The following is a 25,204-nucleotide window of genomic DNA, read 5'->3' as shown; positions in this document are numbered from 1 at the left end:
TTTCCTCGAAAGTTGCCATTCGCATCAATGTAACAAAACATTACCTACTCAATGATTAGTAATAAATCGAGACCACAAAGCTTTGAATATAAAGTATAAAATATTTATTCGAATTACAATGCTTATTTATTTAAACAGATTGAGATTTAAAGGTTCATTTAAAAATAATACAATAAGACTTATAAACAAAACATAGTCTGGCAACTTTACAAATGTCATTCAAACGATTAGTCATTGATTCTAACCACCTAACTAGTGTCACTGTCAAATAAAATAAGAGACTGATTATTTACCTAATAAAAAAATATAATTATTATAAAGGTTAACTTGAAAAAATTGATAACGTTATGTCTATACAATTTTCACCAGTTCGTTCTCTAAAAGATTGGTGAGTTTGTTGTTTTCCTACCTATATTTAAATTTATATTTTACTTTTGTTGACCCTGTTATTTGCTGTCGCCATACTTTGTATAATCCATGTATCTATATATTACCATATATAATTAATATATTATCCGCTTTTTTAAAAATGAGTCAATTACTAAAAATTACATTTTTTGCATAAAATATTTTCTTAATATCACCAGTCTTTGATGTCGGTAAGGACAAAACCCGGTCGCTGGCTAGCTAAAATAGGGTTGGAAAATGCATTTTTTTTTGTTGATATCAACACCATCAACTACGGTATTTCCTCAAGCAAGCATTCATCAACATTACTTAGGATAATAACATTTACACTGTTTCCATTACCATTAATGTTGACTCGATTGAGGCACAGTGGGCTAGTTTCAAATTGGCTCTCAACTCTTCCGCCAATGAGGTTCTTGGTCCCAGGATAGGAGAAAGACCCCATTGGGTGTCAGATGAGACTTGGGGAAAGATAGCTGAGCGCGCTCATTTAAAAGCACTGAGGGACAGTGAAAGTGACCCCTACCAACTGGACACCCTCAGAGATGGCTACAGGCGCCAAGATCGTATGGTCAAACGATCATGTAGACTCGATAAGCGCCGTCATCTCGATTCTCTTATTGTAACGGCGGAACATGCTGCCCAAGGAAATGACACGCGGAAATTATTCCAAATAAAGAGAAAGATCTGCGGAAAGAATTCGATAACCCCTGGAGCTGTGAACAACAGAAACAGAGTTGTCAAATCTGACGCGGATCGTATAAAGGAAATATGGCGTGATCATTTCCACAGGGTCTTGAATCGCCCTCCTTCACCAACCATCCTCGATATTCCCACGGAAGTTGCGTCAAGCATTCCGCGGGCGGTCGCCCGCCTGGGCCACCGACGCAGGCAGAAATTATAGCTGCTGTGTCGAAATTGAAAAATGGGACTGCCCCTGGTGTTGATGGTATCCACCCGGAATTCTTGAAATGCAGCGTTACTGGCATTATTGGCCCTTTACACCAATTAATGTCCAGTGTGTGGGAAGAAGAGTGATGCCCAAGAGACTGGGTAAATGGGGAAATTACCGTGTTACATAAGAAGGGTGATGCATTCAACTGTGACAACTACCGCGGCATTACGCTACTCAGCGTACGTGGGAATGTGCGTGCCTACGTAATCTTGCAGAGAATCTGAGCCCCCATTATGCAGGTGCTCAGAGAAAACCAGGCAGGGTTTCTGCCTGGCAGGTCGTGTGCGGATCAAATCCATAATATTTGCCACATTCTACAGCAGAGTCAGGAATTTAACAGTTCTCTGGCGATGTGTTTTGTAGACTATGAGAAAGCGTTTGATAGTCCGCAGAGGCCCACACTCTGGAAAGTACTGGAAGCTTATGGGGTGCCTGCAAAATTAGTGGAGCTAATTAAGTCCCTTCACCTCAATAGTGAATGCCGTATGAGAGTTGACGATGTTGTCACGGATTGGTTTGGGGTCTCTACCGGAGTCAGACAAGGCTGCGTCCTTGCGCCGTTTCTCTCCATCATCCTCATGGATTTCATTCTTCGAAAGTCATTACCATCTGACCGAGGTATAACCATCTCCCCCTCCCGGAAACTCTGCCACCTAGAGTACGCAGATGATGCTGTTATAATTGATGACTCCGTCGAGGGTCTTCAATTAATCGTCGACAGGATAAATAAGTACTCTACGCACATGGGGCTTACATGCCTAGATGCCCAACAACCCTTGATGTTGAGTAACCAGCTTATCGAAAGAGTCGAGAGTTTCAAGTACTTGGGAGTGTACGCAACTGAAAATGGCAGCCTTCAAAAGAAACTGGAAGTGCGATTAGGCCTCGCAGGGTTCGCACTTAACAGTATGAAGGCTGTCTGGAGATCGGATTTATACTCGGTGAAGACCAAATGCCGCCTATACAATGCCTGCATTGCTCCTGTTCTTTTATACGGTTGTGAAACATGGCACCTTACAAGGGCCCAGAGCAGCTGTGCACTAAGCTTTGAGAATAGGTGACATGAATTTTAGGCGTGCGGTGGTTTGACTTTGTGAGGAATGAAGAGATAAGGCGTAGGACGCAGCAAATCTTGGTCACAACTGTCGTCAAGAAAAGGCGATTCAGTTGGCTTGGCCATGTACTCCGCATGTCTCCTGAGAGCCTTAATCAAGCTTGCCTCTTTTACAAGGCATCAGGTTCGCGCCGCCCAGGACGACCACTGCTGACAATTCGTTGGCAGTTCTCGTCAGAACTTCGGGACGCAGATCTGATTTGGGAGGATCCAAGGGAGCTGGCAGCTGACAGAAAAGCCTGGAGACAGTTTGTGGACTCCATATGCTCCACCTAGGGAGCGGATATGGTTTAATAACACTGTTTCACCAGGGCTTTTTTTAAACAAAAAAGGTCCCGAAACTCACTTCATGTGAAGCTTTTTACTTAAAAAATATATGATCAAATATCATTTAATTATTCATTACAAAACCATGTTTTATCATTTTGACAAATTATATAAATATCCGCCTCCGTAGTGTAATGGTCAGCACGCTTGGCTACCATGCTGGAGGTTCCGGGTTCGATTCCGAGGGACGGGTGAAAATGAATATTAGTGATTTCACACTCTAATATAAATATAATATCACATAATAAAATTAAAAATAAAATATATGTAAAAAACGGTCAAAACTTTTGCATCAACCCAATATATATATATATATATATATATATATATATATATATATATATATATATATATATATATATATATATATATATATGTATAAATGTATATATATATATATATATATTAAATTAAAAATAAAATATATGTAAAAAACGGTCAAAACTTTTGCATCAACCCAATATATATATATATATATATATATATATATATATATATATATATATATATATATATATATATATATATATATATGTATAAATGTATATATATATATATATATATATATATATATATATATATATATATATATATATATATATATATATATATCCGTGAAAAAATATGCCGGAACGCCGTTCCACTGTGTTACATGGAAACAACGCCATGGTTTAACGTTCTTATTTTTCAGTCAAATTTTAATCTTCATATTTGAAATTGCTGATGATGAAATTCATTATGTTTATTTTAGTTGCATTTATGAAGTCTTGAAAAATATTAAGTTACACAAATATGCTCTGCGAGAAATACCAAATAACTTAAAAGATGAGTTTCTTCAAATTGCAAGTCAGAGATATCCTATGCTGGAAGATATCGATTTATTGAAAAGCTTGGTACATCCATATGTGGAAACTATTATTTTTGGTGACTGTGCAGTCCGTGATGACATGCTCTCCGCAATAAGAGTTTGCTCACGCCTCAAAAATCTACATATGCAATGCTACAACGGTGTCACTTTCAAAGGCAAGTTATTAATTTCTAAGAATTTTCACATTTTGATTGTGTCCAAATACTTGTTCACAAATCTAAAAGAATTGATCAAATTATTATCTAAATATTTTTTTTATAACACCAGGTAAAAACATATTTAAATAAAACACATTTTCTCACCTCAATGGCAGCGCCGTCTGTTGAATCTAACATCAAAATATACATGCTCACATACTAAACCTGTGTAATGTGTTTTTGTGACAGGGGAAATGTGTATTTTTAAATCAGATTCTTACCGCAATGGTAGCGCCATCTGTTGAATGTAAAAGCAACATACGCAATACTAAACATGGCTCACATTTTTATTATTTCCAATTACTCCTTCAGAAATCTAGGTTTCTCCACTAAGGAGTCTTTTTTAACATTTCTGACATCTCTTCCATTTATTATAACCTTAAATGTATAAGTAAGATATCAATCCTTTTCTACTTGCACCATGTTTGCGACCAGTTTTTAATTATGATTAATAAAACGCTCAAACCATTCGCCCTGTGGGTAAATTTTGGTGACATCGTATGAAATTTTTGGAATAATATTGTCTTCCTAGTATGATTCCTATTACAATATTTTGAGTGTGTCCATATACTTGTTCCCAAAATCTGGATTATCTCCAATTGCAGGAGTTATTTTCATATTATTTTTTTACATCTCATCAAAGATGAAGAAGAATATGGAAGTCTGGGCATTTACGGGGCTGACGACCGTCATAGGCTGGTTTAAGTGATCACTTTACACATGTGTAACATTCACCAATTCTAGCCATTATTGTCAACCACACTACTCAAATTCTTGGAAGTTCTATATATATGAACCAATTTTGAAACATTATTCTTGGATATCAGTAGAACTTCACTAGAGACATCTATTGGTGAGATGAAAAGAAGCTTTTTATTGAGCAGAAACTCTTTTATTAGTATGTGAGGTCCCAATCCTGGATTATGATCACACACATGAGAAACCCAGACTTCCGTATTCTTCTTCATCTTTGATGAGATGTCAAAAAAGAATATGATTCTTATTAATTTATTATGCATTATTTACTTTCAGGATTGGCAAAGTTATTTTCCAAAACTAGTTATTTACAATACTTGATTATCAGAGAATGCAGTGTTTTGGATGACAGATTAATTTCCATTTTGGTGGACAGATGTCCCAATTTAAAGAATCTCGATATGGCTAAATCTACAAATGTAACTAACCGGTCAATGGCTGAATTGTCCAAATTAAATATTGTAGCTTTATCACTTGCCGATTTAAATGTAAGACATTTTTTTTACTATTTTTGCACTTCTCAATGATTTGTATGTATTCCAGTGTGATTAAATTATGTAATTAATATATTAAATTTCATGTTTCTTTCTGATTGGATCTCACTCATACAGAAATTTAAAATGTCAACTTATTTTGAATGTTCAGAATTAGTTTGACTCCGCTAGCATTTATAAGTTATGATTTCAGATAACAGATAGAGGAATATGGAAATTGTTGAAAGGAAACTGCGCCAATACAATTACTGAATTAAATCTTTTCCGATGTCCACTCTCGGATGAAACAGTTTTTGCAATTTTCAATACATTCTCAAAATTGACTGTATTAACAATTAAAGAGGCTAGATTTCCAGAAGGTAAGTAACATACATAGCAGCCTAAAAGCAAAACCTTTAAATTATGTAACTTACCGGTTAAGCCTGTATGTAAATAAATAATGATTAGGTTAAAAAAGTGTACAAGGAATGTAAAATTAAAGTTAAGCAAGGGGTGAGTGAATGAAAACGTATGATGAGAAAGGAAGAAGGAGTAAAAATGACAAAAAAATTCCAAGAAAATATAAAAAATTTCCAAGATGTATGAAATTGATTGCAGCGAAAGACGGAAAAATGGTGACGAATGAAAAAGATATAAAAGAGAGATGGAAAGAGTATTTCGAGGAGGTGTATGAAACAAATACGATTAATAACGCTAGTGATATATGCACATTTCCTCGAATATGTGTGAATGATATTTCAAAAGAGGTAAGTATGGAAGAAATTAAGAATGCCACTAGTCCTTGAAAAATGGAAAGGCTCTAGGATTCGACAATTTTGCCACAGAATACGTCAAGAATGGTGGCGAAATAGTTCTCACATGGTTGGATAGGCTCTTTAACCGTTGTCTAGAGGAGAGTTATACTCCCGTTGATTGGAGAAGGACAGTTATAATGCCTCTCTACAAGGGGAACGGTTCTAGGGTGGAATGTGGGAACTATAGAGCGATCAGTCAATTGAGTGCTGTTGGTAAGATGTATGGTCGAATCCTTATTGAAAGAGTGAGAACCATAACAAAGGACAATGTGTGGGATGTCCAGAATGGATTTATGAATGGGAGAGGACGTACGGATCAAATTTTTGCCTTGCGCAACATTACAGAAAAGTTTTTGGGCAAAAACCAAAAGCTTATCTGTGCTTTTGTGGATTTGCAGAAAGCGTATGACCGAGTTGATAGAACGAAGCTATGGAAGGTGTTATCTGAGTATGGGGTAAGCAATAAACTTATCCAAGGCATTGCATCCTTGTACGAGGATAGCACTGCATGCATTAGGGTAAGTGGTTCATTTTCATCCTGGTTTAGCATCTCTAAAGGTGTTAAACAGGGATGTGTAATGTCACCGTGGCTGTTTAACCTATACATGGATAATTGCATGAAAGAACTGAAAGGTTTAAATGTTGGAGCTAGAATGAATCATTTGACTGTCTGTTGCCTTTTGTATGCTGTCGATGCTGTTCTTCTTGCCGATAGCAGAGCAGACCTGCAGGCGTGACAAAGTGATTTATTGGCGAATGTTAGCAAATCCTAAATTATGGATTTTGAAAGAGATAAATGTAGATCTGAGTGAGAAATATTGGTAAACGGAGAGATTTTGGAACAGGTAGATGATTTTGTATATTTGGGTAGTATGTTTTCTAGGGATGGAAAGATTGACAAATACATAGAAAGGAGAGTGAATGCTGGGAACAGAGTGAATGGTGCACTGAAATCAGTTATAGCTAATAAAAACCTATCAGCGGAAGCTAAACTGGCAGTACACAACGGAGTCCTGGTTCCAACTCTAATGTATGGAAGTGAAACATGGAGTTCGCAAAAGAAGGATGAAAGTAGACTAATGCAGTCGAAATGCGATCTCTCAGAAGAATGTGCAACAAAACTATGCATGATAGATGTTCGAATAGTGAAATAAGGAAGGAATGCAAAGCTGAGACAAGCATTATCGATAAAATTAAGAAAGGTGTGTTGAGATGGTTTGGACATGTAGAATGAATGAGTGAGGAAAGAACGGTAAAACAAATTTATGAGGCGAATGTAATTGGGAAAAGGAGCAGAAGAAGACCGAGAAAAACATGGCACAATCAGGTATGCCAGATACTTGAAAGTGGTCAGGTTAGGAGTCGTAATAATCGGCTGGTATGTATGAGGAGATGCATGAACGTGGAAGAGGCGAAGAATGTTTGCAAAGACAGAGTGGTATGGCATTCTACCCCTGCGGGGTAGGCAGAGTGATATATACAGAGTCCTTATATTTTTTTAAGGTTACAGGGGTTTTAGAGGTTACATATTTACAAACAAATTAATATAATATCTTCATATTTCTTTAATCAAATATTGTGGACAAGACTTTTATTTATCGGTTTACTGTTTCAACTTAGGCACTTGAAATTAACAGCCCCCCAGTAATTGTTTATTATATAGAAATAAAAAAATAAAAGTTTCTACCAAAAAAAAGAATATGAGATACTAAAATATATATTTTCATTACCATTTCTCTTCAGACATCGACAGATTTGTACCTCTAAAAAAATTAAATACAATTTTTACTTAATTAAAGTTGTCAGGAAATGAGTTTTTTTTTGCGCATTTTTGAACATTTAAAATATTTGTGCATTCTTTAACATTTAAAATATTTTTTAAAAATACTAGTGCATATTTTAATTGTTAATTTAGGATATTAGTTTACTGAGGTTTTTCACCATCCATTACAATAAAACTTTTTTTTTAAGTTTACCATCTTCGGAATATGGAAGTTCAACTGTATTCAGAAACTTTTAAATCTTATTTCTAAGAATTAAAAAAAAAACCCTTTAAAATTAACGAAAGTATTAAATGTTTCATTGTATTACATATATATATATATATATATATATATATATATATATATATATATATATATATATATATATATATATATATATATATATATATTTTTAAAAATTTTTTTTTTTTTAATTTGCAGGTACAATTACAGATTTTGGCAGCAAAGTACCCAGGATGAAACAGATATCATGGACTTTTTGAAAAGAAATAGCTTTAGTTTTGAATATATTACGATTTTTAAAATGTAATTAATGTAATGTGTTTTCCAAATTATTAATGCCATTAAAAATATTTTACCCCTTCATTATTCTTCTAATTCTAAGACCTAATTGTGCATAAAGCACTGCATCAAATTGATGCAACACTTACCTGATCATTGACAGTCCTGTGCTCCGGAATTTTAAATCACATTTGCAGTATTTTGAATTTCATAAGCGGTGAAAAAAAACATGTAATATTTTTTTAATATATTTTTATTTATAACAGTCTGATATTTGACATATTACACTTCCATAATAATACTATGTTATTATAATGCATCGTAACACAATATTTCTTTAAAAATAAATTGCGTAATTAAAAAAAAAATTATATACTTAAAATATATATTATATAAATGATAAAGAAAACAGTCAAACCGACATGGATCTATAACAGTACATAATAGAAGTTGATACATGGGAGCCTTTACTGGCCGGAAAGCTATAAACGCTTAAGGAATGAGTTTGTGTGAAGTATGTTAGTAGCTTATGCCTTTTTTGGAGTAACTAGGTTTGACTGTTTCAGTTGCAGAATAATGGATCGCATTCTGGAAACGTCCTTGCTCGATTTAGTTGACTTGGGGTTGAAATCGCACAGCTTGGCGATTCTCTCCCATTCTGTTCCGGGCTCCATTTCATCACTCTCGGCAACAAACTGCTTCTCTGCATTTCTGCGGTACAAAATATTAAGCATGATAAACTCAGAAATAGCGAGATCATAGTAGGATATTATATAGTGCTTCAATGTGTTAATACGCGTAACTCTAATGACAAACTATGTGAACGTCTTTGCAATGCAAAGGGGTATATCTGTCTCAAACCAAATTTTACAGGAGAGCAAAAACAAACTTGCGAAATGAAATATTTTGTTCGGATGGCATATGTACATATCTTAATAAAAGTAAATAAAGATTCCAACTACAGCTTTATCTTTTTACCAAATTATGGAATACACTATTTTAGGCATTTTGTGGAACAAACTTAGAAAATGAAAAATTTGACAGATATACCCCTATGCCATTACACTACTGATCTATGGACAGAGAAATTAACTAACTGATCGCAATCATCTTCAATTGTGACCTCGAATTTGCTAAAACAATGTTTTTCCACAACTGAATTGTGCAAATGCTAATTATGAAGGGAATTATTGAATCTAAAAAAATCCCTTTACTAATAATAACAACAATCAATTTGGATAATTTATATAGCTCCATTTTTGTAAAATATGTACTACCTCAAGGGCGGTTCACTGTGATTACATCCAGAGTATGTTTAATCTGATATTCCTCCGAGTAATAAATACAATACTGTAGCAAATAACAAAAAGCCATAATATAAACAAATAATAAGAAAAAAATTACTATGCAGATTGTAATACTTAAAATAAGATATTACGATATAAATTTGATGTAGCATACAAAGCATATCCAGGTAAAATGCAATAGATTCACTAATAATTTGTAGCACAATACTGAATCTAGATACCTCAATCCCAACCATACTCTATTTATCATGCTAATCCCACCATACTCTGCACAATATTTAATGAAATTATTAAGAAATCTCTGAAACAGCACCATGTTTACCAAAAATTGTTAGTAATACGAAGAATGATAAGTTCAGCATATTTTGGATATGGATTTAACGATTTGAAGACGTAATCCTATTTTTTTGTAACTGCAAACATTAATTTTCTTTTGGTTCCAATCTGGTTGGTAAAGCTAGTTATATTGAATCAATAAAAACACACAAATTTTATTTTTACTACAGTACTATTCAAGCTGGTTTCTAGATAGACTCACAAGATAATCAGATTAGATAAATTCACACACAAACCATAATATAAACGGTATGAAAATCTATAAATAAAAAATATATATATAAAAAATTAAATAGATTACAAATAAAATTCGCAATAAAATAATACAAATAATACTACCATTACTATCATGAGGATAATAAAAATCCAATCAAATAATATATGGTTTGAGAGAATAGCTAACAAATACAAAAAAAGTGCATCTGCTCCCTATGCACCATTGGGGGCAGGTGAGGATTAGAAGACAATAAGATGATTGAATTAGTATTAACCGGATCCACGCGGCTCGCATAACCGTATGTGTTTTCACAAAACATTCCCCGTACGCGGCTGACATAACCGTTTGTGTTTTTACTTTGCTCCAAGTTTCGAACCTCAGTTCAACTTGGAGGGATTTTTTCATGGTGTGGAACTTTGGATAAAATAATACATCAATCCTTGGCCTTATGACATCTCTTGAAATATCTGACTAATAATTTGTAACATCACAAGGATGAATAAAATAACAGATCCCTGATTTTTGCGCCATAATCATGCCCTATATCTGTCTCACTCTCGACGCTACGCATCGCCAGTGGGTAAGAGTGACACACCATGCGTGCTTTGAATTATTTATGTTACGATCTTATTTGTTTATATTACGATATATTTCAAGAATAATGTGACACGGAGTGTATTATAGAGTACCAAAAAGGCACAATGAATCCCATTGAACGTTTTTGTTTAGGAAAATAAATAGTTTCTTAACTAAATACATGATAAGAGTAATCATTTAAAAAACGGCAAAATACCGCCGCACACGGGCGTCTCTCAAGAACAAAGTGAACGCGGTTAAAAGGTTAAGGAAATAGAAATAGAAATACAAAAATATATCAACCAATAACCACATAGTTGGGTAAGGCTAGTTTATGTTAAGTTATCTTAATAAAAATGCATTGAGAAAACAAAGAAAACACACATAATTGCAAGCAAGTACAATTGCTATATAATACTGGAATACAGAGGCTTAAGCGCAGTAAGAATATGTATATGGGAAAAGTACACAAAGGTCTCTACAATCGAGCATGTGGCAAAGATATGACATTAATTTTTGAGTTCCGAACTTTTGTAGAAAGAAAAAACCCAAAATAAATGTAAATATAATCTCATTAATTGATTTGGCAGTCACTCTGTGGTAAAATCTATCCATTTTTAATTTGTTTGAAAATGATGCGGAATGCACCGAAACACGTGTCACAGTACATTTTAAGAAATAGTGGTATGTACTAAGTAAAACATTAATTTAAAAAAAGTAAATATAATCGCTGTATACTGTTTTTTTAGAGCTCTTTGCGTTCTTCTTACAAATGCCTTTCACATCCTCTCACTGCCAATTATACTGTGTATATGCAGAATATTTTTGTCTTGGTTACAAATACAATACAGATTTATATATTCCAGAAACCTCTAAATGAATGAAAGCACAATTTAAAATGAAAAAAATAGGTGAACTTACTTGGCAGCCTCTCTGGTTAGCATGGAATGAGGAAAAAATATAAAGAAAAAGCATAGTTACAAGTAAAATATAAAATATTATGCGATAATAAAATATACTATTTACTTGGTAATTCGAGAGCCTAGAGAATTATACATATAATAAATTTTCACCACTGTGCACTGGTTTAAAATTCATTGGTTAAAATTCTTAGTGATGTTATGTGTTTCAAAATCTATCAAAGCCATTATTTTTCTCAGAAATCTTAAATACAATGTAAGCAGCCCAGCATACTTTTTTATTTATTTATCAACATTGCAAAAAAAACTCTCTCTGAAATGTGATTTTCACTATGAAGTTCACCTTTACCAAGGACTTCCACATTTAAATAGAGTACATTAATGCAACAAAAAAGCTGAATCAAATCAATAACATAAAAATTGTAACGACAGCTGTGATGGAAACGTAATGGGGATTTTTTCGCTCTCTGACATTTCTGTTTCTCTATAGCAAATTTATATATATATATATATATATATATATATATATATTATGATCTTCCAATCTTTGATTGGCAACATCAAATGAAATTTCCACTATTGTCCCCGCCAAATTTCTCCAGTAGGTACTTTCGAGAGATCAATTAATAAAACGGTAACACGCTCAGTATTTACAAATATCCACGGAAAATGTAGTTTACAATCTACATATTCTGCCTGTGGATAATGAATATTGTTGTGTCATCATAAGATCTGAACTAAATGTTTGCACTTTCTATGGTTTGTAAATCTGTTCGATTTTGCATCGACACCAAAAGAAGCATCATACCATATAAGAAATCCGAGATTAATTTTAAAAATTAATTTAATTAGTCACTGTTAGTTCAGCAGTCCCAAAGCAAAACCTTCTTACATGTAGTCTTAAATATATTATATTAAAATATGAGATATAATCATTTAAGAATGTTTAACATATGCACCGTAACCCAGTGATGATAAAGAATAAGAAAAAATGGTTTTGGTTAGAATGTTAGATACATGGTTTTGCTTTTGGACAGGCGAGTAATTCATTTATTAGTAATAAATAATAATCTATGGACCTATTTGCGGCTTTGGTTTTGCTGATTTGTTCCTCGTGGTTGGCATACCATTCTTCGAGTTCCTTTTTAGCAGCTACTCTCATTTCTTCCTTCTTTAATTCTTCTTCGGCATCTAAAATGCAAAGTTCAGCATTGAGATTGGTAATTTTTCAACTATAATTATAATAATATATTATACAAAAAAAAATGCTTTGCTATTATTACCTTTCTGTTCAAGCCGCAGTTTTTGCTCTTCCCTCCATATTTTGATTTTTTCCGGTTCCTCTCTTTCTATTTGTCTAGATGGTGTAGGAGAAGGATTGTCATAAGCTAAAAAAGAGGAAATTTCATTATTGCGAGTATAATTATTTACTAATATTTTTTTTGATAAATACGTGTAAATTTAAATACACATATTTATCAAAAAATATATGTGTGGAGATTTAATAAATGTAGTCGAAATCCGAGAGTGCACCCAGTAAATTAGAACTGAAAAGTTATACACGAAAATTATTTATCAATTAAAATTAATCGTTGACATAATAAATAGGATGTTCACTTTCAGATTAAATTGATAAAAAGTAAAATCGTTCGCGTTTACGCCCACAGACCTGGGGCACCCGCAGCAGCTAGTACATCGTCGACAAGAGAAGTTGCAGTTGCTGGAATCGTTGCCTCGAGTTCATCTTCAAGTCCTGCAAGCTGATCTTGCTGTCTAGCCAGGAAATCTGCTGCTGGATCTACTTCTGGTTGATCAAAATTATCTCCAAAATCGTCCATTATTGATGAAATTAAGATGACAGTACGAGAAAACGTCAACCCAAAAAGTCGATACAAAAAAAAATCATAGAAAAATGAAGAAGAATGACGCACGCAAAATGCCATAATGTTTGCAAATAGGTGTGTTTTTTTTAGGTTGCTTTATGGCAACATTATTTTTCACCAATGCCGTCTATATCTATAAAAAGATGACCTAATTTTGATTATATCGCTCTGACCGTTACATCTAGTAATATAAGTAAGTACCTGCCTAAACTTGATACATATAATAAAAAACAATTTGTAGGTATATTTATTTAAATATTTATCCATTATGAATTGAAGACTTCTAAAATAGTTGAATGAGAAAGAAGAATGAAAGTAAATTGAATGCAGTCGAAATGCGTTCTCTCAGACTTATGTGTGGCTAAACGATGTATTTTAGATGTTCGAATGGTGAAATAAGGAATGCAAAGTTGAGATAAGCACTATCGATAAAATAAAGAAAGGTGTGTTAGATGGTTATGAAACGTGGAACAAATGAGTGAGAAAAGAAAGGTAAAACAAATGTATCAGGTGAATTTAGTTGGAAAAAGGAGCAGAAAAAGACTGAGAAAAACTCGGCACGATCAGGTATGTCAAATATTTAAAAGCGGTCAGGTAAGGAGCCGAAATAATTGGCGGGTATGTATGAGGAGATGCATGAACGTGGAAGAGGCGAAGAATGTTTGTAAAGACAGAGTGGTGTAGCGTTCTTTTCTCTCTGCCTACTCCTGCGGAAAAGCGACGTGATGGTCAGTTAGTGAAATAGTTTGTTTTGAGTATATTAAATTGAATTAAATTTTACAAACTGACCCTGCGACCTCTCTGCACTAAAAGAAATTATTTCTCGTAAAGTTAATGGCATCTTGACGTCAGTTCTCTGGCAAGTGGCACAGAATACTAAGGCCAGAATCCAAAAGTGTGTTTGACGTGACGGTCTACATTTAGACGAAATAATTTTCCAGAAATAAAATCCGCACTTTCCTTCTTTGTAATAGTTATTGTAATAAATGTATTTCCTTATGATTTTGATTTTTTATTTCAATTTGATATCCAAATTCTGCCAACGGAATTCTAGGTGGAAACAGTAGAATAAAACATTATACAGAAGGCAATGAGTGTCATTTATCATTAACAGTACCTACGTTCGTAATCTTTGGTACCTACGCCATAGTCTTTTCTATATTACATATTGTGTTGTCTCTGGATAACCTGGCTTTTTCTTCTTGTCTTATTTTACTAGACCTGGTAATTAACTTGAAATAGGGAAATAAAAACAAATTAAAACTCCACAATGACCGATTTTGATTTTTCAAGTGTTGCCGGAAAAGGAAACGAAAATGAGTTACAAGAATTTTTAATGGTAGAGAAACAAAAGGCACAATTCAACGCACAGGTCAGTAGAGATTTCTTAAATCCCAAGTAAATGAAGTTTATTTGTAACTTTTCTTTCTTTCTTATTAATATTGCGGGTGCTTCTTAGCCGTTCGTTTGGATTACCTAGTAATGTTGATTAACCATTGCATCAGCAATGAATGTGGATTCTGTAATGCAATCCGAAATTTTGTTTCGAAATAATTAAATATCGAAGTCATACTTAGATAAACTTTAATTGCCCAACTAGACTTATAATATGCAAGATTAAAAAAAAACTTTACCGGTCAAATCAGAACCTAGCTTCAATTCAAGAAATATCTTTCCCCCTTGCCTTTTAATGAATTCAAATCATAATAACCATTTTTTTCTTCAGATCCACGAATTCAACGATTTCTGCTGGGATAAATGTATGGAAAAACCCGGAAACAAGTTGGATTCCAAGACTGAGACATGCATGACCAATTGCGTCGATAGATTTATAGATGTATCATTACTCATCACCAACAGATTTGCTCAGCTTTTGCAGAAGGGCAGCGGCTAATTGAATAAATAAATAATGTAAAAATAGTGTAGAATGTTGATGCTTGAAAGTGTTATATATTTACTTTTTAGCTACATAAGAAGAGTGTACATTGTTGTGTTGTGGTGGTCGTAATAATTTGGTGATATATAATTATAGTTTTCTTATAAAACATATTTTATTTAACAGAACCCTTTACTTTTGCACTCACATTTTTGGTCACTTTTGTTTATTCACAAGTTTTGCCAGACTGAATGGCTTTGTAGGTTTTTTTAATCTATTACTACCATCACGCCGTTTCCTCGCAGGCGTAGGAAGAAAGGATGGAACGCCACACTCTTCTGTCCTGAGATACACTCCTCGCCTCCTTCACATCCATACATCTAGTCATACATGGCCCTCCGATTACGCAGACTTTTGATACCACCAAATTATAGATTTTGATTAATCTGATCATGCCAAGTCTTTTTCGGCCGTCTTTGTTCTGTTTTCCCGCTCACATTTATTATCATAAATTTTGGTCATCAGCTGTTATGTAAAGTTCTATTAATAATACTTCCGAGATGGCAACTTTGGATCATGCTTATATTTTGGTTGTAAAATTTAATCAAGGCAGATTCGGGATTCTGAGATTTGTTCTGCATCTCTTGATAGATACGCGAGATCTGATATAAATGTAGTCTATACATTTTCTAGCAAAAATACTATGAATTGCCTGTATATGAAAGTAAGTAAATATAATATATAAAGCCAATGTCCTACCCACTTTTGTATTTTTATGTTAAATTAACAGTTTTTGGGTACCACAGATATTCATATTGCAAACATCGAGTTGTTAAAATTACCTTCATCATCTTACAGATACTAGGACCAATTTTTACTACGACTCTTATGTACGAAAAAGAAATTTAGGGAAACCATAACTTTCCATTACATAACTGATGTTACAATCTTAACACTTATAGAAGCTTATAAAAACCACAATGAATTTTAATCTTTGAAATATTCAATCGGTAAGCGATCACACCATTTTACTCATATGGTAAACATGATTTTTTTTTATTTATTAAAATATTAGTAAATTTGTTTCCTGCAGATATGTGAGGATTCTTTCAAAATATTAATGTTAATACAATAAAACTATATATGTAGCATTAAGTGTTATAAAAACTGAAATGGCCAATTTATACAATGATCTAATGCGGATCTACTTCTTAATAGTTCGTTTATTTCCTTTTGATAGACCGTTTTCTGGATATACTTCATTATTTTACATATTGGGATGACTATTTGCTGCATCAAAGATTTCCCGGGTACGCTTGTGAACTGTGTCTTCTATTTGTAACTTAGCGATCCAAACGAAAGTACCTTAGATGAATGCTAAAACAAAACAAATGAAACAAGAACAGTTTCAACTGTTTTAAAGAGATCAAACACTTCAAACTTCTTGCCGATAGCAGAGAAGACCTGCAAACGCTGTTGACAAAAGTGTATAATGTGTGCAAGGAAAGTGATTTATTGATGAATGTTAGCAAATCCAAGATCATGATTTTTGAAAGAGATGAAAGTAGATCTGAGTGTGAAATTTTAATAAATGGGGAGATTTTGGAACAGGCAGATGATTTGGGTAGTATGTTTTCTAGGGATGGAAAGATTGATAAAGACAGAAAGGTGAGTGAATGCTGGTAACAAAGTGAATGGTGCACTAAAATCAGTTTTAGCAAATAAAAATCTATCAGCGAAATCTAAACTGGCAGTACACAACGGACTCCTGGTTCCAACTCTAATGTATGGAAGTGAAACATGGAGTTGGAAAAAGAAGGATGAAAGTAGACTGAATGCAGTCGAAATGCGATCCCTCAGACGAATGTGTGGCAAAACGATGTTTGAATGATGAAATAAGGAAAGAATGCAAGGCTGAGATAAGCATTATTGATAAAATTAAGAAAGGTGTGTTGAGATGGTTTGGACATGTGTAACGTATGAGTGAGGAAAGAACGGTTAAACAAATTTATGAAGCGAATGTAGTTGGAAAAAGAGGCAGAGGAAGACCGAGGAAAACTCGGCACAATCTTGGCCAGGTCAGGAGTCGTAATAATCGTTGAGTATTTATGAGGAGATGCATGAATGTAGAAGAGGCGAAGAATGTTTGCAAAGACAGTGGTGTAGCGTTCGATTCTCACTGCCTACCCCTGCGGGAAGCGGCGTGATGGTTAGTTAGTTAGTTAGTAACACTTCAAACCCCGAGAGTAGTAGATTCCTACACAAGGTATATTATTTGGCCATGCGTTATCTCATGCTCGATGTCTATTGAGTGAAGATCAGGGAAAAATAAAAATAGTTTTCAATTATGTAGTAATATTTTTAAAACTTAAAAAAAAATCATTTTTTTTAAGAGACTTTTTTTTTAAAAAAACGTACCTTTATTTATTTTGATAACGTCAAGCATTTTTAAAGATTAACAAAACTGGAGATTCCGATATGGATAAATTGGATAATTGATAATATTACTAAATAAAGTACATTTATAGCTACATATTTTAAGGAATATTTTTTTAAATACTAGCAATTATTATGAGCTTTTGTAATTTCATCTATGGTAATTTTTTAAACGTCAATTTTCAAATTGCTGATATTTTGTCATATTTTAAAAATATTTATTTAATGTTATATCTAAATTTTAATTAACAGATTAAAAATAAAGTAAAGTGATGTGTTAGTATTATATATATTGTATGAGCTCCCGACGTGATGATAGTGTAAAATTAGAATAACAATCTCTTATCTGCGAAAATAAAATTATTTTATGCGTAGGATCATAATGAATAAATTAATATTTTTTCCGTGTGTTTGAAATATTGACAAAAAACAAATCAATTTTAATATTTTTGTGTCAAATATATTGAATAATGTCAACCAAATATTATATATTGCTCTTTGAACTTTTTTTATCGACCGCATTTGTCGCAAGCGCTGATAAGAAGTTGCCGATTGTTGTAACTACCTGGAGATTTGTTGCAGCAGCTGAAGAAGGTAAAAAGAATTTTAAAGATTCCCTACTTATAAATTTGTTACCACGAAAGAACCTACCTATGCTAAATCATTTTCACCGCCATCTTTGAATAATAATAAATTTAGATAATTTATATAGCGCCATTTTGGTAAAATACTACCTCATTCCCCAATTCAAGTATAGCGCCCTTGAGGTAGTATTTTACGAAAATGGCACTACATATATTATCCAAATTATTATTATTATTACCTCTATGACCACATTAAATAAACATGAAACATTACTATCTTTCCTTGGAGCTTGAACTTTCCATCGTATCATCTCTTCCTTGAACTATTCCTCCTCAACTCATTTCCTATCTTTACGCACCTTCCATGTTCACCTTATGGTAAGGACTGACCGGAGCCATTTTGTCATAACGTAACACGTTACGATGCGAGCATTCGTATAGTCAGTACAGCGAGCCGTAGTACTGACTCTACGAATAAAATTGCAGTAGTGCAATTTTAGGTCAGTACCAGGGTTGCCAATCCGTGGGAAATTCCCCAACTGCAGGGAATCTGTTTTTTATTCATCTGGAGTAAGCTGTAATTTATTGACATCACAGAACCAAGAATCACGTCTTCATCGTCATAACTACGATTGCAATGATTCATTGTCATAACTATGATTGCTGTAATTCAGATTTTTTGGTTTGGCATATGGCAACACTGAGCACAAGGCCACAAGCGAGCAGTTGTGTTCTAAACTATCACTGATCGCGGTCAGTCAGGAATGCTGTAATGTTGTAACGTAACATGCTCGCCGCAAGCGATGTTACGACGTTACGTTACGACGAAATGCTCCGGTCAGTCTCGACCATTATGTCTCCTGACTGCAGTCATGTAATTATGTTGAATTCGTATATTTAATAGTGCAACCTTGATCGCTCATACTATTTTTGGTTACTTGTAAGATATTCCTTTGTAGCGATAAACCCGCCGATATACACACCCTTTTAATAAAAAAATTATCTGACCCTATCTGCACCCAAGTAATGCATAGGACATTGTATCGATGCGGTATTGACTCAATCGATTAACTAAATCAATCATAAAGGCAGAGTGATTAGTCCTGCACCCCAGGTTCATAAATATTTGACGGGACGCAGATGTCATCAGTGTTGAAGCTCAGGGTGAAGGTCATATGGAAGGAAATGGAGGAGAAATAATAAGTACTACAGGGAGGGAAAGAAGAATAGCAGCAATGGCTACGGCACTTGGGATTGCATACTTGCACTCGTAGCTTGTGAAAGTTGTGCGCTGCTAATATGTACTAAAGTACACATTAGCAGTGTACAATATAGTTGTGCAGTGTATAATAGAGTTCCTTAAGGATATGTTTTTTCCCCTTTTAATAAATTAATAAAATCTTTCTAGCATGGAAAACAATCTTGGAAAAGTCAGCATTGGATGCTATCCAGGCGGGTTGTTCTGTCTGCGAAATCGTCCAGTGTGATGGTACTGTCGGATACGGAGGGAGTCCCGATGAAGATGGGGAGACAACGTTGGACGCTATGCTGATGGATGGGTAAACATAATACATTTCTTATTAAAAGAATATCTTATTACGAACAAATCTATCGAGTTGAGAATTCATAAGAATTCAATGAGAAGTATTCATAGATTACCATCTCAACGTTCAAAACTAATAAGTTCTTTATTCTGTGTATATTTCTGTAAATAAATGGAAATATTTTTTAATCGTCCTGTTACGAGCTCTTGTGAAACAAATAGGCTGTACTTGTTAATATGTACAAACATTTGTTTTATTTTTTTATTTGATTTTGATTTTTTTTTATGTATGTCTAATGCCCTTAACAAGATTTTCATAAATATTTACAATATCTATAAAAATCCAATACAATAAATAATAAAGAATACACTAATAAAAATCATCACTATCAGCAAGCAGCGAGAGAGAGTGAAACACGACATTTAAATTTATCCATTAAAACATGGAGAAGAAATTCTGAGAAAGTATAGACTTCAAGGTGGATAACAATATATTAAATAAATCTATATTCTCAAAAGCATTGGCTAACATGTTAAGCCGCGGAATCGGAAAGATCTGAGAGTTTTCCTTATGATATGATGTAAACTTTTATTCCTCTTTTTGCAGGACAAAATGCCAAATGTTATTAATGTAATGAATGAGACTGGACTTATTTTCAGAAATACGATGAATGTCGGATCAGTGATTGCAATGCGGAATATAAAAAATGCCATTTATGTAGCCAGACTTGTGCTGGAGCACACGTCCCATTCGATTTTGGCAGGAGAAAAGGCCACAAATTTTGCCAAACAAATGGGATTGAAGGAGGAAACCCTGTCAACCAACGCTTCTCAAGAAATTTGGTTGAAGTGGAAAGGCCAAAACTGTCAGCCAAACTTTTGGCAGGTAAATAAATTATATTTGTTTTAACAATCTTATGTCGATTGTGTGAAGTACTGTATGAGACTCCTCTGTCTGCACAAGACTGTATAAAACTGCACAGGCGTTGGTCTCTTTTACGGTGCGGAATGGGGAAATCCCATTAGAAGCGCTGTCGTAAATACAGCTTATTCCTTGATAGTTGAGAGCAAAGCGTGGTGTGGTGATGCAAATAAATCTTTCAGTTCGTTTTACCACAAGAGACCGGTACTGTGCTAGTTCCTTAGTGCTCGTAGTGCTAACTTGGTCGATTTATTGTGACAACTGTTCCCTTATATAATCGGTCCACTGAAAGAGACCCTACCTCCTGCCGAGAGTCGTACCCCTTCCATATCGCTTGCCTTCACGTACAAAAGGCAACGGCAGTGGTCTCTAGCGGTCAGTTGGGAAACAGCTCCCGTGACGGAATATACTTGTCGGCAATGCTCTACGCACGTATTTCATAGTATTATTAGGTACTTTACTTTTTATATACAGTAGCTACCCCCGAAAGCGTAATAAATTCTTTATTGAGGGGCAGCATACCGTTCCAAATTACACCATAAATTCAATCAAAAGGTCCTTTTCAGGCCCACAAAAAAAATTAAACCCTTATCCGCACCCCAATGGTGCATAGGGCACTGCATCATATAAATGCAGTGTTATCTTGATCTTTAACACATGAAGGAGAGGTGATCAGCTTTCTACTTCAGGTACCAGTGTAGGGTAATATTTAATAAATTTTGGAATGAAAAAATCACTGAATGTTTGACCCCCTCCCCCTGGGAATTGAAACCGGGACCTCCAGAACGGTAGCCGAGCGTGATGACCATTACACTATGGAGGTGGGCAGTATAAATTATAAAAGTTTTTTGAAAATAATGATGGTAGTAATGAGTACCATATATTTATGATTTTAGAATGTAGTTCCTGATCCTAAGGAGAGTTGTGGACCGTACACCCTCAGTGAGATATGGAAGTCTGTGGATTATTCTAGAGCAGTTTACAATGTAGGTCCGGATAATCACGACACCATTGGGATGGTCGCTATTGACAAGTCGGGAAATATTGCGGCAGGGACGTCTACCAACGGAGCCAGCCACAAAATACCCGGGTAAACTATAAACCATATTAAAAATAATGCTATTGACAGGTTACCCGTGATGAGGTATTGAAGAGATGCATCTTAAAATATTATTACACGGTTATTAATTGTATAGATTATAAATAAGTTACACCAGATGGATGTATTGGTTGATTTATTTGGTTTTTTGTAACATAGTAGGGTAAATAAATAAATTATAAATACTATTTAACATTCTGTTTACTATTTAATATCTAATGTTTTTATTTTTTTATTTACTTTATTTAAACATTAAGAATGCAATTGCAAAATTCTTCTATCCTAGTTTATTGGGAATTTTATTGACAATATTTTGAGTGTGTCCAAATTTATGTTCACAAATTCTGGATTCGTTCTACTAAGGAGTTATTTATATCAAGATTTTCAAATGCATTTCATGAAGGCTTTTGCTACATAGTAAAAAACATAATTTCAACCATAGATATCGCTGAAGTTACCTACTTGATCTTTTCAATTGAAGCGTAAATATAACATACGAAATTTGAGTAGTGTGGTTGTCAATCATAGGTAGAATGGTAACCATTACACAGTGTACAAAGTGATTATTTATATCAGCCAATAACAGGTCGTAATCCCTGTAAATTTCCACACTTCAGTATTCTTCTTGATGTTTGTTGAAACATCAATAAAAAAATCATTTTTCAATTTTATGTTTGTAATTTTTATTATATATTTTGTTACATATACATATCTATCTTAATAGACAAAAGATAAAGAAATAAAATTGATTGTGCTGTAGGCGTGTTGGTGATTCGGCTATACCTGGAGCTGGAGCATACGCGGACAGTAAAGTTGGAGCTGCAGCAGCAACCGGAGATGGTGATGTCATGCTCAGATTCTCTCCTAGGTAGGTACAGCAAAATATTTATTATTGGAGATACGCCAACCAGTCGGATTTCGTCGGTTAAACTGACCAATCAGCCACTTGGCTATCTAACCAGAAGACTTTGTGCGTTTCAGTATCCTCATGTGGATGTGTGCACACATTTGTGTGTTTCGGTTACCTTCAACTTCATATATACATATATAAAAAACACGTCTTGAACATCTAATTTCTTGTTGTGTTTGCTTTGCTGTTTGTGGATAGGTGTCAGTCACTACAGTACAAAAATATTATTGATTATTTTCTGTCATCATTCTTTTGATTCGATCTAATATCGCCCTTATCAAATTACATTCTCTTTAACCAATGTGTCAACAATTTTATCAGTATATTTCACACTTCTTCTTCTCAAGCCTTCTGGGCCTCTTATGTATCCTTCCATTTCCTTCGGTCGGATGCTGTTTGCAGCCAGTTTCTACCCCCCATAGCGGCTATGTTGTCGGACCATCTTTTTTGGGGTCTTCCGATGCTTCTTTTATTCTCCCAAGGTCTCAATTTTCAAAATTTTGGGGTCCATCTTGTGGGGTCCTGTCTCGCAATATGTCCCGCTCATTCCCACTTGAGGCTTACCACGCGATCTATGATATCCTCTATTTTGGTTGTGTTTCTGATATTTTCATTTCTTACTTTATCCATGAGGTTTAAACCAAGCATGGTTCGTTTCATGGATCGCTGTGTATCTGCATATTTCACACTGACAATATTATTTATAAACTAACGGTTTTTTCACTTTTTGTTCTAGTTTCCTGGCTGTGGATGAAATGCGGAGGGGATCGACCCCGTCGCAAGCCTGTGAGATCGCAGTAAAGCGCATCGCTTCCCACTACCCTTCTTTCTCTGGAGGTGTTATTGCCGTAGATACGGAGGGTAACTACGGGGCTGCCTGTCACGGGATGGAGACCTTCCCGTTCTCGGTAGGCGAGCCCTCCACCAACACAGTCACAGTCCAAACAGTCCCCTGTCAAGTCGTCGATGCCAAATTGAATACCAATGAAGTCTGATATTTTTAGTTATACATATATATAGTGGAACCCTGGAAATCTGAAATCCCGGGAAATCCAAACAAGATTTTGTAGCAAAACATTAAAAACACGCTAAGAAAACATTTATTAAAACATAAAATTTTTATATATCGTATGTTTACATTTTGACATCTCAACATAGAGGAAGAAGAATATAGAAGTCTGGGTATTTACAGGGCTTATTACTTATCATAGGCTAGTTAAGTGATCACGTTACACAAGCGCAACATTCACCAATTCTACCCATGATTGACAACCACAATACTCAAATTTTTGGAACTCGTACACATATACATCTCGTGACACAGTACATGTGAGTTCACAACAGCTATCTATGTTGGATTGAGGTAAGCTTTTATGAAGCAGACTCTTTTATTTATATGCTAGATCCTAACTGAACATTAGGTGGCATAGGGTGGCGTGTACAACGTAACTACTGTAGTGTTAAGTATTATGTACTGTATTACAAATTTCTCTGCTAATCTGAACTTTTACAAATCCGAACAGGCTATAGCCCCAATTAGTTCGAATTTCCGGGGTTCCATTGTTATATTTACATGATAAGTTTTATTATTTGTAAGTAATTTTTTTATCAATGTTTTAAACAACAAAGCTGTGTAATCAGGGCTTTTAAAATTATATACATTATTACAAATATATTGAAAATTATTTAAAAAATACATTCTCAGAACACAAATGTTTTATTTGGTTTTTATTTGTTGTTTTTAAATTATTATTCTTCTAAACCATTATCTGCACCCAATGGTGCAAAGGGCACTGCATCATATCAACAGTGTTATCTTGACTGTTATTTACTTGAAGAGAAGGTAATCAGTTCTGCGCTTCAAATAACATTCCAGGGTTGTATTAAATAAACATAAGATTGAAAAATTAATCAAATTTATTTGAACCCCCGAGGGTTCAAATAAATTTGATTAATTAAAAACCAATATTCGAACACAAAATCTTCAACATGGTAGCTAAGCCTGATGATCCACTGCACTATGGGTGCGGACATAATGTCATTGGCGTCCTACGCCGTATGTAGAAATATGAAAAGGCTGAAGTATTTTCTTGCTTTCCCTGTTGCACTTTATTGATCTTACTACGTACAAATTACTTTTTACTTACTCAAAACTTCAAATCCAAAATTCAAACTGTTCAGTCGGATATGGTATGAGTAGAAAAGGATTGATGTTTTAGCTATTCATTTGAGGTTATAATTGAAGTGAAGTGTTTTACTTATTTTGAAATTTTACTTTACATATTTTGCAGTCAACTGTTTTTACAAATGGTCATTCAGAATGGAATGGAGAATAGCATATAAATGTTTGCGATTGCTGACTCTTATATGCCAATGCGTATTTATTAACACTACATA

The 25,204-nt window shown here is 34.2% G+C and overlaps 4 protein-coding genes across 5 annotated transcripts; 3 read left to right on the top strand and 1 right to left on the bottom strand.

Moving 5' to 3' along the window:
• The first annotated feature begins 217 nt into the window (after positions 1 to 217).
• On the top strand, positions 218 to 8,282 carry LOC148312196 (protein AMN1 homolog). The gene is made up of 5 exons (XM_088277726.1): positions 218 to 388; positions 3,556 to 3,827; positions 4,902 to 5,113; positions 5,313 to 5,478; positions 8,118 to 8,282. The coding sequence occupies exons 1-5, from the start codon at positions 348 to 350 to the stop codon at positions 8,177 to 8,179; spliced, it is 753 nt and encodes a 250-aa protein (XP_088133852.1). The 5' UTR covers positions 218 to 347; the 3' UTR covers positions 8,180 to 8,282.
• A 151-nt stretch (positions 8,283 to 8,433) lies between these two features.
• On the bottom strand, positions 8,434 to 13,458 carry Clc (clathrin light chain). The gene is made up of 4 exons (XM_088277725.1): positions 13,224 to 13,458; positions 12,838 to 12,942; positions 12,634 to 12,745; positions 8,434 to 8,909 (listed from the first exon to the last, which is right to left on the bottom strand). Exons 1-4 carry the CDS (start codon positions 13,390 to 13,392, stop codon positions 8,726 to 8,728), a joined length of 570 nt encoding a protein of 189 aa, XP_088133851.1. The 5' UTR covers positions 13,393 to 13,458; the 3' UTR covers positions 8,434 to 8,725.
• Positions 13,459 to 14,599: 1,141 nt separating this feature from the next.
• Tim8 (translocase of inner membrane 8) lies at positions 14,600 to 15,484 on the top strand. Its single transcript, XM_088277760.1, has 2 exons — positions 14,600 to 14,809; positions 15,164 to 15,484. The coding sequence occupies exons 1-2, from the start codon at positions 14,708 to 14,710 to the stop codon at positions 15,329 to 15,331; spliced, it is 270 nt and encodes an 89-aa protein (XP_088133886.1). The 5' UTR covers positions 14,600 to 14,707; the 3' UTR covers positions 15,332 to 15,484.
• A 2,397-nt stretch (positions 15,485 to 17,881) lies between these two features.
• LOC148312193 (N(4)-(Beta-N-acetylglucosaminyl)-L-asparaginase) lies at positions 17,882 to 25,202 on the top strand. Of its 2 annotated transcripts, XR_015839280.1 has the most exons (7): positions 17,897 to 18,343; positions 19,742 to 19,892; positions 20,537 to 20,762; positions 21,695 to 21,888; positions 22,658 to 22,765; positions 23,544 to 23,935; positions 24,211 to 25,202. XR_015839280.1 is itself a non-coding variant. In XM_088277723.1 (6 exons), the coding sequence occupies exons 1-6, from the start codon at positions 18,220 to 18,222 to the stop codon at positions 23,800 to 23,802; spliced, it is 1,062 nt and encodes a 353-aa protein (XP_088133849.1). In that variant the 5' UTR covers positions 17,882 to 18,219; the 3' UTR covers positions 23,803 to 24,524. The 2 variants fall into 2 exon arrangements, 1 of the variants encoding a protein (XP_088133849.1); XM_088277723.1 differs by having other exon boundaries at positions 17,882 to 18,343; positions 23,544 to 24,524.
• The last annotated feature ends 2 nt before the right edge of the window (positions 25,203 to 25,204 follow it).

Source organism: Brachycentrus maculatus, unplaced genomic scaffold (genome assembly GCF_059751285.1).
Source record: "Brachycentrus maculatus isolate JH-2025_06_01 unplaced genomic scaffold, ASM5975128v1 h1tg000049l, whole genome shotgun sequence".
Lineage (NCBI taxonomy): Eukaryota > Metazoa > Arthropoda > Insecta > Trichoptera > Brachycentridae > Brachycentrus > Brachycentrus maculatus.
This window is presented reverse-complemented; position numbering and strand designations above follow the sequence as displayed.

What these genes read in the sequence shown, in the direction of transcription:
- LOC148312196 (XM_088277726.1), top strand. Translation starts at nt 348, where the DNA reads ATGTCTATACAATTTTCACCAGTTCGTTCTCTAAAAGATTG. An exon ending in GTTCGTTCTCTAAAAGATTG is followed by an intron (nt 389 to 3,555) that starts GTGAGTTTGTTG and finishes TGTTTATTTTAG; the next exon opens with TTGCATTTATGAAGTCTTGA. An exon ending in CAACGGTGTCACTTTCAAAG is followed by an intron (nt 3,828 to 4,901) that starts GCAAGTTATTAA and finishes ATTTACTTTCAG; the next exon opens with GATTGGCAAAGTTATTTTCC.
- Clc (XM_088277725.1), bottom strand. Translation starts at nt 13,392, where the DNA reads ATGGACGATTTTGGAGATAATTTTGATCAACCAGAAGTAGATCCAGCA. An exon ending in ACTGCGGCTTGAACAGAAAG is followed by an intron (nt 12,746 to 12,837) that starts GTAATAATAGCA and finishes TTTGCATTTTAG; the next exon opens with ATGCCGAAGAAGAATTAAAG. An exon ending in AAAACCAAAGCCGCAAATAG is followed by an intron (nt 8,910 to 12,633) that starts GTCCATAGATTA and finishes TTTGTACCGCAG; the next exon opens with AAATGCAGAGAAGCAGTTTG.
- Tim8 (XM_088277760.1), top strand. Translation starts at nt 14,708, where the DNA reads ATGACCGATTTTGATTTTTCAAGTGTTGCCGGAAAAGGAAACGAAAAT. An exon ending in AGGCACAATTCAACGCACAG is followed by an intron (nt 14,810 to 15,163) that starts GTCAGTAGAGAT and finishes TTTTTTCTTCAG; the next exon opens with ATCCACGAATTCAACGATTT.
- LOC148312193 (XM_088277723.1), top strand. Translation starts at nt 18,220, where the DNA reads ATGTCAACCAAATATTATATATTGCTCTTTGAACTTTTTTTATCGACC. An exon ending in TGTTGCAGCAGCTGAAGAAG is followed by an intron (nt 18,344 to 19,741) that starts GTAAAAAGAATT and finishes AAATCTTTCTAG; the next exon opens with CATGGAAAACAATCTTGGAA. An exon ending in GACGCTATGCTGATGGATGG is followed by an intron (nt 19,893 to 20,536) that starts GTAAACATAATA and finishes ACTTATTTTCAG; the next exon opens with AAATACGATGAATGTCGGAT.